This window comes from Euleptes europaea, chromosome 13 (genome assembly GCF_029931775.1).
Source record: "Euleptes europaea isolate rEulEur1 chromosome 13, rEulEur1.hap1, whole genome shotgun sequence".
Taxonomy (NCBI): domain Eukaryota; kingdom Metazoa; phylum Chordata; class Lepidosauria; order Squamata; family Sphaerodactylidae; genus Euleptes; species Euleptes europaea.
The window spans coordinates 41,306,857-41,320,197 of NC_079324.1; the positions used below are offsets into that span (position 1 = coordinate 41,306,857).

The window sequence follows — 13,341 nt, forward strand, 5'->3', positions numbered from 1 at the left end:
CTGGGAGCTGTGTGGATTTAGCAGATAAAGTACAGGGCATGCCCCCCCCCCAAAGGCTAGGTGTGAATCCCATCTCAGCCTCTGAAGCCATTATCAGTTTAAAAAAAATGATAAGGAAGTAAGAAGGAACAGTGATGTTTGGATGAATGGATGGGATGAGGATTGTAAATGATCTTTACAGCTACAAGAGCTTGGGTTGAAAAGGGCCTCTGGGCGCTTGCAGATGGGGTGTAAGCGGGGGGGGGGGCTCTCTTTGCAGAGCTTGCAGCCAGCACGCCACTTCCTCCTTTGTGTGTGTGTAAAGTGCTGTCAAATCGCAGCTGACTTATGGCGACCCCTTTTTGGGGTTTTCATGGCAAGAGACTAACAGAGGTGGTTTGCCAGTGCCTTCCTCTGCACAGCAGCCCTGGAATTCCTTGGTGGTCTCCCATCCAAATACTAAGCAGGGCTGACCCTGCTTAGCTTCTGAGATCTGACGAGATCAGGCTAGCCTGGGCCATCCAGGTCAGGGCCTTCCTCCTTTAGGTACCACCATTTAAGCAGGAGCATTTTGCTAGTCCGCAAGTGGTGCAGTCTGACCTTGCTGCCAGGTGGCCACGTTAAGTCCCAGCATTGTCGGTGTAAAGGCTGCTAAATGGCTTTTGCCAAAGGGGATTGCCAACACTGGGTTGGGAAATTCCCGGAGATTTGGAGGCAGGTGTCTGAGGGAGGTGGAATCTGGGGAGAGGAGGATATGCTCATGGGGATGTGAGTCCTCCCTCTGAACTGATCTCGGTAGCCTGGAGATGGGTTGTAATTCTGGGGAAACTACAGACCCCACCTGGAGGTTGATAACCATCCCTTGGCCACACACCAGCCCAGGGCAGAATGACAGACAGCCTGCCCTCTGACATCTCTTGGACATTGGGAAGTAGGAAGTGAGATATAAGGAAAGAAGGGAGCCCTCAGGGCAGCAAGAAGCCACCCCAAGGAACCATCTTCAGCCACTGTCCCAAAAAGCAGCAGCAGCAGCAGCAGCACACAGGCAGGAAGGGGAGAGCTGGGTGGGGTCAGTCTGCATACCTTAGAAATGGCAATCCTAAACATGCACCAATCAAAAAAAAAAAAAACCAATGTCCAAGAGGTGGGGCAGGGATTACTGGAGAAAGGGCCTTTTTTGTGGTAGCGCCTAGCCCTCAGAACTCTTCCACAGCGGGTCTGCGTTGCACCTTCTTTGTTAATGTTTTAACACAGGCAAAGGCTGCTCTGTTAGAATCATAGAGTTGGAAGGGACCACCAGGGTAGGGTTGCCAACCTCCAGGTGATGGGAGGTGATGGGATAAAGACTCAAACAGTTCTTATATCACTTGGTTCCCGCAGGAGGCGGGAAAGAAGACAGACACCGGGAGGAGTTGGGAATGCCGTCCGGATGCTTTGCGTTTTCACCGCCGCCGGGGCGGCTTCTTCAGCTCTCCGTTTACAAGGAGTCAAAGCTCCTTAAATATAAGACAAATATCATTAATGCTCAGCTAGTGATTTCTTGCGCCCAGCGGGCTGTTCTGCTCAGCATTCTGGGGAGAGGAGGATATGCTCATTGGGGATGTGACGCCATAGAGTCCTCCCTCTGAACTGATCTCGGTAGCCTGGAGATGGGTTGTAATTCTGAGGAAACTACAGACCCCACCCGGCGGCGGTGAAAACGCAAAGCATCCGGACGGCGTTCCCAACTCCTCCCGGCATCTGTCTTCTTTCCTGCCTCCTGTGGAAACCAAGTGATATAAGAACTATTTGAGTCTTTATGACTGCATTTGAATCCTTCATATTCATTACAGTTGGTTTTGTACATTACAGTTCGTTGATACTCAAGTAGCTTCGGCTACTTTGTCTTTGTAATAGGTCCGTTTTTATAGGTTTTGTTAAGTTTCCTTTGATACTTGTTTGCATAGTCACTTGTTCATTTGTCAATACATGGTTTTGCAGTTACTTGAGAGCCTCATACTATCTTTATCCCAGCTAGTCTATTTTAGTACCTGTGCAATTTTGCTTCAGTCAACCTCCAGGTGATAGCTGGAGATCTCCTGGGATTACAACTGATCTCCAGGCAACAGAGATCAGTTCACCTGGAGGGCTGCTTTGGAAGGTGGACTCTATGGCATTATACCCCACTGAAGTCCCTCCCCTCCCCAAATGCCACCCTCCTCAGGTTCCATCCCCAAAATCTCCAGGTATCTCCCAACCCAGAGCTGGCAACCCTACACCAGGGTCATCTAGTCCAATCCCCTGCACAATGCAGGAAATTCACAACTCCTCCCCCCCACACACACCCTCAGTGACCCCTACTCCATGCCCAGGAGATGTTCTCTCATGCTTTTCATGACACTGAAGATCCTTGGCTCTGGCTTTATTGCTGACTTTAAAATGACTGTAATCCTGCTAGAGCTGCTGTAATGTGGCTTGGCATCATAGATTTTATTTTTGATTTAAGGACGTCATGCCAAACAGTCAGAGTATAAATTCCCCAGGTAAATTACAAGTAATGAATTGCAATCAATGCCACTCTGCATGAGTAGACTAGGTTTTGTTTGGGGATGAGGATGGAGGGTTTGTATCATGGTTTTGTGAAAAAAGGGGGGTCTCGAGGGATGAGAAGGAGGCTTTGCCTCTCTGTCCTCAGAAAATGCCTTTTTCCTCCTGCCAAGTGTACTCAGAAAATATTGGGCCAGACAGGCATTAACCTGGAATGAGGAAATTGGCTCTCTGCTTTGTGTACTTACTCCAGCCTTTATATAGATGGGTACAAACATCCAGCCGAGAATCACCACCATCACCAGGGCCTGTGAACAATGGAAGACAGAGTTTTAGCAGAGCTCACACATCAGGAATGCCAAACCCGCCAACAAGCAAGACTACACTTGCAGCGGGGAGGCAAGCGGTACAACGACGGCTGCTTGCTAGGCTTTGCCATGAGAAACCTGGGAGGGAAGGAGAAGAATCTTCTGCTGGAGGTCTCCACCCCCAGAACTACTCCCTCCCCATAGGTTACAAAACCAACAAAAGGCACTTAGGGGAGGGGGGAGTCACAGGGAAGACACACATACATATTTCTGGCTACTTTCCCCAACACGCAGTTGAAGTTGGTCACACTCACGTTCCACTCAAACCCTCCGATGGCAATTCCTGCAGCTGCTCCCGTCCCGGCCAGGCCCACAAAGTGACCGCTGCCGATGTTGCTGGCAAACAGTGAGGCACCGATCTGCACACAGAAAGGAGGGGAAACGTTTGGTCAGATTCTTAATCTTTGCTATAATAAAGCCTTGGGGCATCTTAAAAGTTTTAATGGGCTTTTCGTATCTGATGCAGTGGACTCTCGCCCACAGATGCTTTTACCACAATAAACGGTGTTAGGTTTTGGTCAGCAATCCAAATTGCTGTCTGCATTAATCCTCAGTGCACTATAAACCACACAGGATCTGGCCTCTCTGCATCTTGCTATGGATTATTCTGGTTTATGGTGCTAACACATAGCCAGCCTGATCCCCCAGAAACAAAATGCCCCCCACATCACAATGCTCCAATTGCTAAACTAGCTATGATAGCTACAGATCCAGGTGCCTTAGTTTGGAGCTACGCCAATCACATGGTTTTCAACACCCCCCTAAATTCCCTGCACCTAGAAATCCAGCAAGTCAGGAAGAAAGCCAAGCTAAATCCTTTTTCATGGACACCTTTTCTATGTGCAAAGAATTCTTTGCATGTTGGAGCATTCCTGATCTCTGAAGTTGTACAGCCTAGGCTCAGACTTACCACCTCAGTGAAAACTAGGCAGGCAATGTTGGGTCAGTTTTAGATGGGGGAAAGGATCTGTGTATGAAGAGGGCAGAAGCACAGCTCCAAGAACTACTTTCCTAACCAAGCAGGCTATCCAGATAAGAGTTCAACGGGTTGAAATTGAATCAAAAGAGTTTCCATCTAGACATTAGGAAGAATTTTCTAACAGAGCGGTTCCTCGGTGGAACAGGCTTCCTCGGGAGGTGGTAAGTGTTCCTTCTCTGGAGGTTTTTAAGCAGAGACTAGATGGCCATCTGTCAGCAATGCTGATTCTATGATCTTAGGCAGTTCATGAGAGGCAGTTCATGAGAGGGAGGGCATCTTGGCCATCTTCAGGGCATGGAGTAGGGGTCACTGGGTGTGTGTGGGGGAGGTAGTTGTGAAATTCCTGCATTGTGCAGGAGGTTGGACGAGATGACCCTGGTGGTCCCTTCCAACTCTATGTTTCTATGATAAGAGAAAAATGCCTGGAGTGGGGTGAGGGGAGGGGGTAGAGACAGACTGCAGTGGGATAAGCAGAGAGAAAATAGTTCCAGACTCCTGGAGTGCTGCTACTCTTCCTCTGTACTGGCAGCAGATCTGGGTTAAACACATGGACAGATGTGCCGACCTCATATTTAGTCTGGCTGTCAGCATCACACTCCCAGAGCCAGAATTAGATCCATCAGTGCTTGCCCAATCCTACACTGAACCACTAGGCAGCTCCATACTGGAGGAGAACTGAAACAATGAAAGCTGGCACAAAAATCCCGCACATCCTTCCGTCTGTGAAAACATCTATCCACCCTCCTCATTATTATGGTAATTATCCCTTGCATCCTTGTTGCCTTTTAATGCAAATAAGGACGAGCCACAGCTGGAAGGAGTGTCAGGGAATTTCCCTCCTGGAAAATAGTAATCTAATACATTTGGGATATCATGTCAGTTTGTGTGGCAATGAACTGTGATGTAACAAAATACCCATGACTAAAGTATTTTAAAAGGGAACCCACCCAAGGGAGTCCAGTTAAGGAGAAACTCCTTGCCCAGATCTCACAGGGTGGAGGGCAAACAGCACATTAGGTTGGAGAACTGGCACACGGGAAGGGTGGATCCACATCGGGGTCTGGTATGACTACTGCTTACACAGAAAAATGCTTGTGAGGTCCGAATATGGAACTCCCCGTTTTCATCTCATTTGGCCCTTTGCATGAATCTTGGATTAGAACCACATGATTGCAAAGATGCCAAGTGCATCCATACAAGGTGCATGATTGATCATGATGGGTAGCCGTGTTCGTCTGTCTGTAGCTGTAGAAAACAGCAAGAGTCCAGTAGCACCTTAAAGACTAACAAATTTTCTGGCAGGGTATGAGCCTTCCTGAGAAGTGAGCTGTGAGTCATGAAAGCTCATACTCTGCCAGAATTTTTTCTAGTATTTAAGGTACATGATTGAGAATGAGAAAGGGGCTGGGTTCTGCATCCTCTCTCTCACACACACAATCATACACAGTTTACGGGTCAGCAAGCCAGACTGGTGGCAGTGGCTTGTCCACCCTCTGAGGCCCCAGCTGAATCAGGATTAGAACCCCAGTCGTCCCTGTCAGTGTGGTGTAGTGGGGTTAACAGCGGCGGTTTGTAGTGATGGAGTCTAATCTGGAGAACTGGGTTTGATTCCCCTCTCCTCCACATGAGCAATGGAGGCTAATCTGGTGAACTGGATTTGTTTCCCCACTCCTACACACGAAGCCTGCTGGGTGGCCTTGGGCAAGTTACAGCTCTGTTAGAGCTCTCTCAGCCTTACCTACCTCATAGGGCATCTGTTGTGGGGAGGGAAAGAGAAGGTGATTGTAAGCCGGTTTGAGTCTCCCTTAAGTGGTAGAGAAAGTCGGCAGATAAAAACCAGCTCTTCTTCTTCTTCTTCAAATGTCACTGAATGCAGTTGAGGGTGCTGACTATGACTGAGGCCAGGAGAAGACCACTGTTTTAGCTGGGGGAGGGTTTTTGTTAGCAACAACAGACTGTGGCTTGAGTACAGGGAAATCCCTGCAACAGAAGTACGACATGGAGAGAAGGCAGCAGGTCAGCAACAGGGCTGAAGGGACAGCTACAGGTGCTGGCAACCCTTGGCCCTGGTGTCTGAGTGCTCCTGTCCCCCTTCAGCCCTTACATTGGCGGATTGCTGGGAAGGAGCTTTAATTGGACTCCAGTAGCCAGTCTGGAAGCAGGAAGGGCAGTATGAGCTTGACAGGGATCAGGAAGTTGCTACTTCTGTAATGTGGGGGTCTGGCCACTTGCTTCATTATAAATCAAACGTATGACCAAGGAGTAGGGTTGCCAGCCCCAGGTTGGGAACTACCAGGGTGTTTTTGGGGTGGAGCCTGAGGAGGGGGGTTGGGGAGGGGAGGGACTTCAATGCCATAGAGTCCAATTGCCAAAGCAGCCACTTTCTCCAGATGAACTGATCTCTATCGGCTGGAGATCAGTTGTAACAGCAGGAGATCTCCAGCTGGTACCTGGAGGTTGGCAACCCTGCCAAGGAGTGCTACAGAAACTGAGAGACCATTGCGGTTTTTTATATAGGTAAAGTAGATGGTTTAATTGCTCTCATGGCAGCCAGTACCCAATGACAAATTGCTAAGTGCTTGCAACGTATTTAGTTCAGTAGCCCGATCGGCAGGGTGGTTTGCAAAGCCTCCTCTGAAGCCACTTAATGGAGGGGGGAAGTCCCCCTCTGTTTTAAATGACATATTATGACTAGCCCAAACCTCCAGGGTGAGGCCTCTCTTCCTGAAAGTTACCTTAGTACTTCCCCTTCAACGAATGTGTACAGCTAATGCTGGGTTATTAGGAAAGCTCTCCCAAGAAATGATTAACTGCATTCTCTTGACTCTGCAGTTCCCTCCTCCTGTTCTGCCTTTTTCCTTGACAGTTCAAGGAAGACTTGCAGTCATTGCTGCCCCTCTAGGAAAACTTCAGAGCACGAAAATCCCAGCCTTTGCTGATTTATACACTCTTATTACATCCTTGCCTTTAAACAAAACAAGCGGTGTGTTTCTTCATGCTTTACTGTTATTATTTGTAATCCTAAATTTGGTAACTCACTAGGCAGAGTGAATGCCTTGATTCATTCCAATGGTATCGCCCCATCTGAGTTGACAGGGAAAATATGCTGTTTGGGTTTTCCCACCTCAGGGCCAACCTATGTTAGCAACACCTTTGCAGTTTTGTACTGATGACGCATTCTTTGGGCAACCTCTTTGCCCTTTCATGGTGCAGTCTAATCCACACAGCACCTGTAGGTTATCCTTCACTGGGAATAGTACAGCTTCAAGGGGGTATTTTGCCATAAGAAAAATCATAACCCCCCCATATAACATTGCAACTCCAACCCCAAACGTCCACCTCCCATAGCACTTGTTTAATTTTAAATTTACTGCCCCCCCACACCCATCTAAAAAGGAATCTCTTACTATCTCATCTAACAGGCCCAAGGAGATAAATCAGGCTGGCTTTGCAACAACAACAACAGGACATAAACCATACTTTTAAAATTGCAATATTTAGAAATCATGTTAAGCTTCCATGGCATTCTGTTGCTGATCCAAAAGTTACAGTTCATTTAAAAAGAACCATCAAAGGGAGAATCCAACACAAAACTGCTGAATTAAAATTGATTAACAAATTTAAGACAATGCACTCGTTCTCCCAGGCTTAATAAGATCTGAGAATTCCTAACTCACTGTAGGTGTTAAGATCTTTCATAGCCCCGCTACATATGTTAATTACTTCAGCTACCCCTCTTTAACTTCCTACCATATCTACTTACTTCATTTCATTCTGTACTAGGCTTTATATTGTGTCTATCTGGCAACACTTGGGATTGTCTCACAACTAACTCAGGGCCAACCCATGCTAGCAATGCCTTTACAGGATCATTCTTCAGATTGGATCCTGTTTTATACTTGTCTGTCTTTATAACATCCTTCCCCCCTTTTGCTGTGGATATAAATCACTGTGATGGATTTATACTCCAATGCATCTGATGAAGTCAGTAGCGACTCAAGAAAACGTATCCTAGAATAAATTTTGTTATTTAAAGTGGTACTGGACTCCTGCTTTATAGTTTATTTGCTTCATTTATACCCCACCTTTGTCTCTAATGGGGACCCAAAGTGGCTTACACAACTCTCCACTCCTCCATTTTATCCTCATAACAGTAACCCTGCGAGGTAGGTTAGGCTGAGAGTGCGACTGGCCCAAGGTCACCCAGCAAGCTTCAGGGTAGGGATTCAAGCCAGGGTCTCCAGATCCTAGTCTGATACTCTAACCACTACACCACACAGGCTCTCAGTACTTGGTTCTCCTTATTAAGCTCATGGCAAAAAGAAGACACAAGTCCCTCATAAAATGATTCTGGCGAGGGAGGAAGTCCCTAGAAGCGGTCCTTCACCCCCTCTCTAGCCCTGCAAACAGCGGCATAGGGACATACTGGTGGCTCATTTATAAACTGTGGAATTCCACCTGAAATTTCGTTTAAAAATATCAACTGGTAAGAGCACTTTCAGAACTGAACCAAAAACCCCTTGGAGATCAGGTGTTCTGTGGTTTCTTAAACACTAATTTGCAGCTTCAGGTGATTGCTTTGGCCACCAAATTAGAATTACAGAAATGAGAAAACATCTGAGGCATGTGTCTTTCACACCAAAACTGCTGAAGGTTTGGCCAGAGGTTGAACTAGGAAATAAAACATGTCAGTCACTGGTGTAAGAAGGATCTGGTCCTGCCTGAGTTGCGCTTTCTGAGATAATTTTGTGAATGAAAGACTGAGGGAGGGGGAAGCCCTCAGTAGGGGAATGGGCAACCAGCTACAGTGAGGGCTGCCAGTTGGCCTGAGGAAGAAGTCCTCTCCCTTTAATAGAGGCTTGATGTGTGGAAAAGGGCAGCTGAAGCTTTTCATGGAACGGATGCAAACAACATCCCTTGGTAAATAACAGCCCTTTTAGCCTCTCTTAAAGGGACAGGGCATTTTTCTCCAGGCCTGTTGGCAACCAATACACTCCACTGTGAGGCAGTTCGAACTGTCAACATGTGATAAAGCTTTGCCTGGACTTTACAATAGGGTTGCCAGGATCAAAATAGCTTGAGAAGGCAAAAAGCCCTCTACCACAAACTGTCTGAGGGGAGACTGTAGCTGTACAGTTCATCAACAGTACGGTCAGTCAACACACAGTATGTACCTGTTAGGCCAGCACAGAGGCCAGCATGTTAGCCTCCACTTCCTGTTTTCTGACCAATGGTTTCTAACTGTCATCTCAAAGTAGAGTTGCCAAACTGCAGGTGGTGGCTGGAGATCTCCTGGGATTACAATTTATCTCCAGGTGATAGGAATCAGTTCACCTGGAGAAAATGGCTGCTTTGGCAGGTGGACTCTATGGCATTATACTGAAGTCCCCCACTGAAGTCTCTCCCCTCCCCAAACCCTGCCCTCCTCAGGCCCCACCTCCAAAATATCCAGGTATGTCCCAGCCCAGAGCTGGCAACCCTATCTCAAAGGCTTAATTCCAAACCATCAATCCCAGAACTGGCAGATGTTACCTGGGTGGCATCTGCCCTACACTGAGGACATTGTTCCAGGTGACTCCATAAGGCAGGTTACCAAGCTGCAAGTAGGGGTCTGAACAATGGAACGCTCCTGCATGGGAAAAGCAACTCTTTGTACACAGAAAACTAGTATATTAGAGCTTTTCCCTAATGTGGTACATTTCTACATGCGGAGAGGATTTTTTCCTTCTTTCACTCACACACACTTGCACTTAGCCTTTGCCTGCTTTCCATAAGCTCCCTCCACACCAATGCCCACAATGATCCTGCCTTGTCAAACATCATGGCCTGATAGGAAGGGATACCAGTCACCTGAACCAGGGACTTTTTCTTCTGGGATGCACTTGCAAAAATAGTGAGCAAAACCTTTGGGAGGAGAAACATGAACGGAAACATTTTTTTCTGCAACTGCTGCACGCACATAAGGAAGAGACTTCACACTTCTTGGATGCAACTCACCGGCCACCAAACCATGCTTCGGCCTGCTAAGAAGAATCCACCCACAGTCCCACGGTTTGTGGAATACATAGCCTAGAGAAGGGGGGAAATTAGCAGGAGGTTAGGACTGTCAACCAGTTAAAGAATTTGTGGCAGATAAATTTGTCTCTAGACCATTAATATTAATTACATATAAATATGCTTGCATATTACAAATATGCACAAATGTGCAAGGAAAAAAGTCAATTTTCCCTGACTGGGAAAATGGTAATATGACTTCACTCTCAGAATTTCTCAGGAGGGACAAGCAATAACTGTTACAACGGCTATTGAGGGAATACAAGAGCCTTCCCACAGAGTTGACTTCAGAAAGAAACCGTTTGAACAAAACAATATTTAGACAACGATGCACAAATCTACCACACAACACATCCCTCTTGCCTCAACAAATAGAGGAAATTAAAGGTCCCCATAAATGTGATTTATGCTATGGTATCGTCACAGAATCACGGACGATAACCTTGAGAACAGTAAGCCACTATGGTGGTGTTTGCTAAAAAGATCATCATTCTGATCACACAATTAGCCTGTCCATTTTTGACAATACATCATGAATGCAATGGATATTTGCCACCTGGCGTGTGCCATAGAGCATCCAGCTCACAGTGTTCACAGGTCAGAGCCCCTCTTCATCGCAAAGCCAGGAGCGGGCCAGCTCTTCCTGGATGACATTGTAAAGTAAAAAAGGTAAAGGTAAAGGTCCCCTGTGCAAGCACCGGGTCATTCCTGACCCATGGGGTGACGTCACATCCCGATGTTTACTAGGCAGACTTTGTTTGCGGGGTGGTTTGCCAGTGCCTTCCCCAGTCATCTTCCCTTTACCCCCAGCAAGTTGGGTACTCATTTTACCGACCTCGGAAGGATGGAAGGCTGAGTCAACCTTGAGCCAGCTACCTGAAACCAACTTCCATTGTAAAGTACCACTAGTGTAATATAAAAATTCTACAGAGAAGCCAAGAGACTTCCAAATAAATGTTACCTGTGTATTTGCTTCATTTATGCCCTGCCTTTCCCCCCAATGGAGACCCAAAGCAACTTAGATTATTCTCCTCTTACTTATCATGACTGTTTCTGCCATGAATTTATGTCAGTGAATATCTGAAATACAGCAGCTGTGGACATTCACGTGTGGATGTTGCTAATCCTAGACAAATGTTCCGAATGCTCAAACACTCAGAAAGCCCCAGCTGAATGCTGACAGTCACTGGTGTATATCTGAAAAGTGGAGAAATACATATCTAGGTTTGGACATTTACAAAATGCATCAGGGATTTTTGGCATTCAGTTGTGAACATGAACACAGATGTTGCCTCATTATCCCTGTGGCCAGCAGGTTCTCCAGGATCTCACAAGGAGAGAAGGGTCTTTCTATGGAGTTCTTTTAAGTGGATCTGTTCAGGACTTTCCAGGATCTTTTTCCTACAAAGCTTGAAACTACAGCCCTTCTCCTAATGCCATCGTTCACTAAGTTTTCGGCATTTGCTGAAAGCAAATAGCAATCTGGAGCTGCCTCTCTGAAGATCACATTTTTCTGTGGTTTAAGCTCAAGACAATAGAAAGCTGCTTTGGAAATTCTAATCAAAGAGTGGGAAATAAATATTTTAAACAACATCTCTGATTCCTTTGGATTAATCCCAGCAAGATTTAGAAGACTAGAGTCTGAAGTGAACATTTCTCATTCTGCAGCACAGAAAAGAGGAAAAACAGTATTTATCTGCTGGAAATTAAAAGTACATTTGTTAGTACAGAATGAGTGGCTGTTTGCTGTCCTTTGAATGCCCTTGAATGGGCTAGGTGGTCACAATAACCCAACAGCAGAGCAGGACTGCATAGCCAAGCCCATAACAAATCACCTGGAACCAAGTTGAAGAGTGCGGCTTTACTGCTCAGTAGCAGGAGCTTGCTGCTAACATTCTTACTTTGTTTTTTTAAACAGAGCATGTTCCTAGTCCTCATGACTTCTGAAGGGGGGGGGAAGCTACTCCACATTGCAGCACTAATAACATTATCCAACAACCCAAATTTCCTGGAAAGTGACCTCACTCATACTTGGCTTTTCCAGTTTTCTAGTATGAGCAATCATAGCCTGGTGCAGAGATGTTACGGGAGTTACCCATCACTACGGCTAGGCAGTTGCTGTGTCATATACAGAGTAGGGTGAATGGTGTCACAACTACATTCCTAGTGCAAGAAGAAGAGTTGGTTTTTATATGCTGACTTTTTCTACCACTTAAGGGAGAATCAAACCGGCTTACAATCACCTTCCCTTCCCCACAACAGATACCCTGGAAGGTAGGTGAGGCTGAGAGAGTGTGACTTGCCCAAGGTCACCCAGCTGGCTTCCTGTGTAGGAGTGGGGAAACAAATCCAGTTCACCAGATTAGCCTCTGCCACTTATGTAGAGGAGTGGAGAATCAAACCCGGTTCTCCAGATCAGACTCCACCACTCCAAACCACCACTCTTAACCACTATACCATGCTGGCCCCCTCCTCCACGAAACAACATGAGGCGTGGAAATGTTCTGGATTTCTTTCTTCAGGAGTGGCTGGGAGGTGCGCAAGAGCACTCACTGGGGATGGCAGGGGAGATCACATGGGAGACGGCCCCCACACTTGCTTGAAGGAGTATAGTGTGAGATGCAACAACTAGGCAGAGCCTTTACATGGCAAGGCAGGTACAGAGTGCTAGACGTATGACTGGGATGTTGATGACAGCAAGTGTACCAAGTTTGGTTTTGGCACCCCTGGAGCTTTTCAGCCTGCCACCTGCCTCCTCCAATGTTCCAAAGACAGGTCACTGGAGGTCAAGACATTGACCTTGGGAAAGTAGAGGACTACAGTGCATTCACGTCACCTGCTCAGTGCTCACTTGTCTACCACCAGTTAGTAGGGTTGCCAATCTCCAGGTAATAGCTGGAGATCTCCTGCTATTACAACTGATCTCCAGCCGATAAAGATCAGTTCACCTGGCGAAAATTGCCACTTTGGCAATTGGACTCTATGGCATTGAAGTCCCTCCCCTCCCCAAACCCCGCCCTCCTCACTCTCTGCCCCAAAAACCTCCTGCTGATGGCAAAGAGGGACCTGGCAACCCTACCAGTTAGGATGGCCACCTTCTGTAACTGGCTCTGTTGCCGTGCCTTAAAGAGCTGACTGGCACACAGACATTTGACAGGTGAAACAGGTAGAAGGCTGAAAAAACCTTTGAGGGCGGAATCTCTCTTAAAGGCTCAGGAGCAGGAAATAAAAGTTGGCAACAACAACCATCCAAGCAGCACTGGACTGTCCTGTGTTAATCAGGTTCTGGGACATGCCTCTGGTCTATTGGACTGCTTTAGCCTTACTTCCACCACAGTTACCTCTAGCCACCTGCCTGGCCAGCCCTGGGAATTCAGCAGGTTTCCCCCCCCCCCCACCAAGTGTATGTGTGTGTCAAGTCACAGCCAGCTTAGG

At 46.9% G+C, this 13,341-nt stretch overlaps 1 protein-coding gene across 1 annotated transcript in view; it reads right to left on the reverse strand.

Annotated features, from left to right (window-relative positions):
* SLC5A1 (solute carrier family 5 member 1) overlaps positions 1–13,341 on the reverse strand; it is a 31,272-nt gene that overhangs the window by 15,887 nt on the left and 2,044 nt on the right. Inside the window, exons 2-4 of the mRNA XM_056859194.1 lie at positions 9,850–9,921; positions 3,128–3,232; positions 2,754–2,813 (exon numbers count right to left, since the gene is read on the reverse strand). Of these exons, the coding sequence (XP_056715172.1) occupies positions 2,754–2,813; positions 3,128–3,232; positions 9,850–9,918 (234 nt within the window). The 5' untranslated portion in view covers positions 9,919–9,921. The remainder of the gene's footprint in view (positions 1–2,753; positions 2,814–3,127; positions 3,233–9,849; positions 9,922–13,341) is intronic.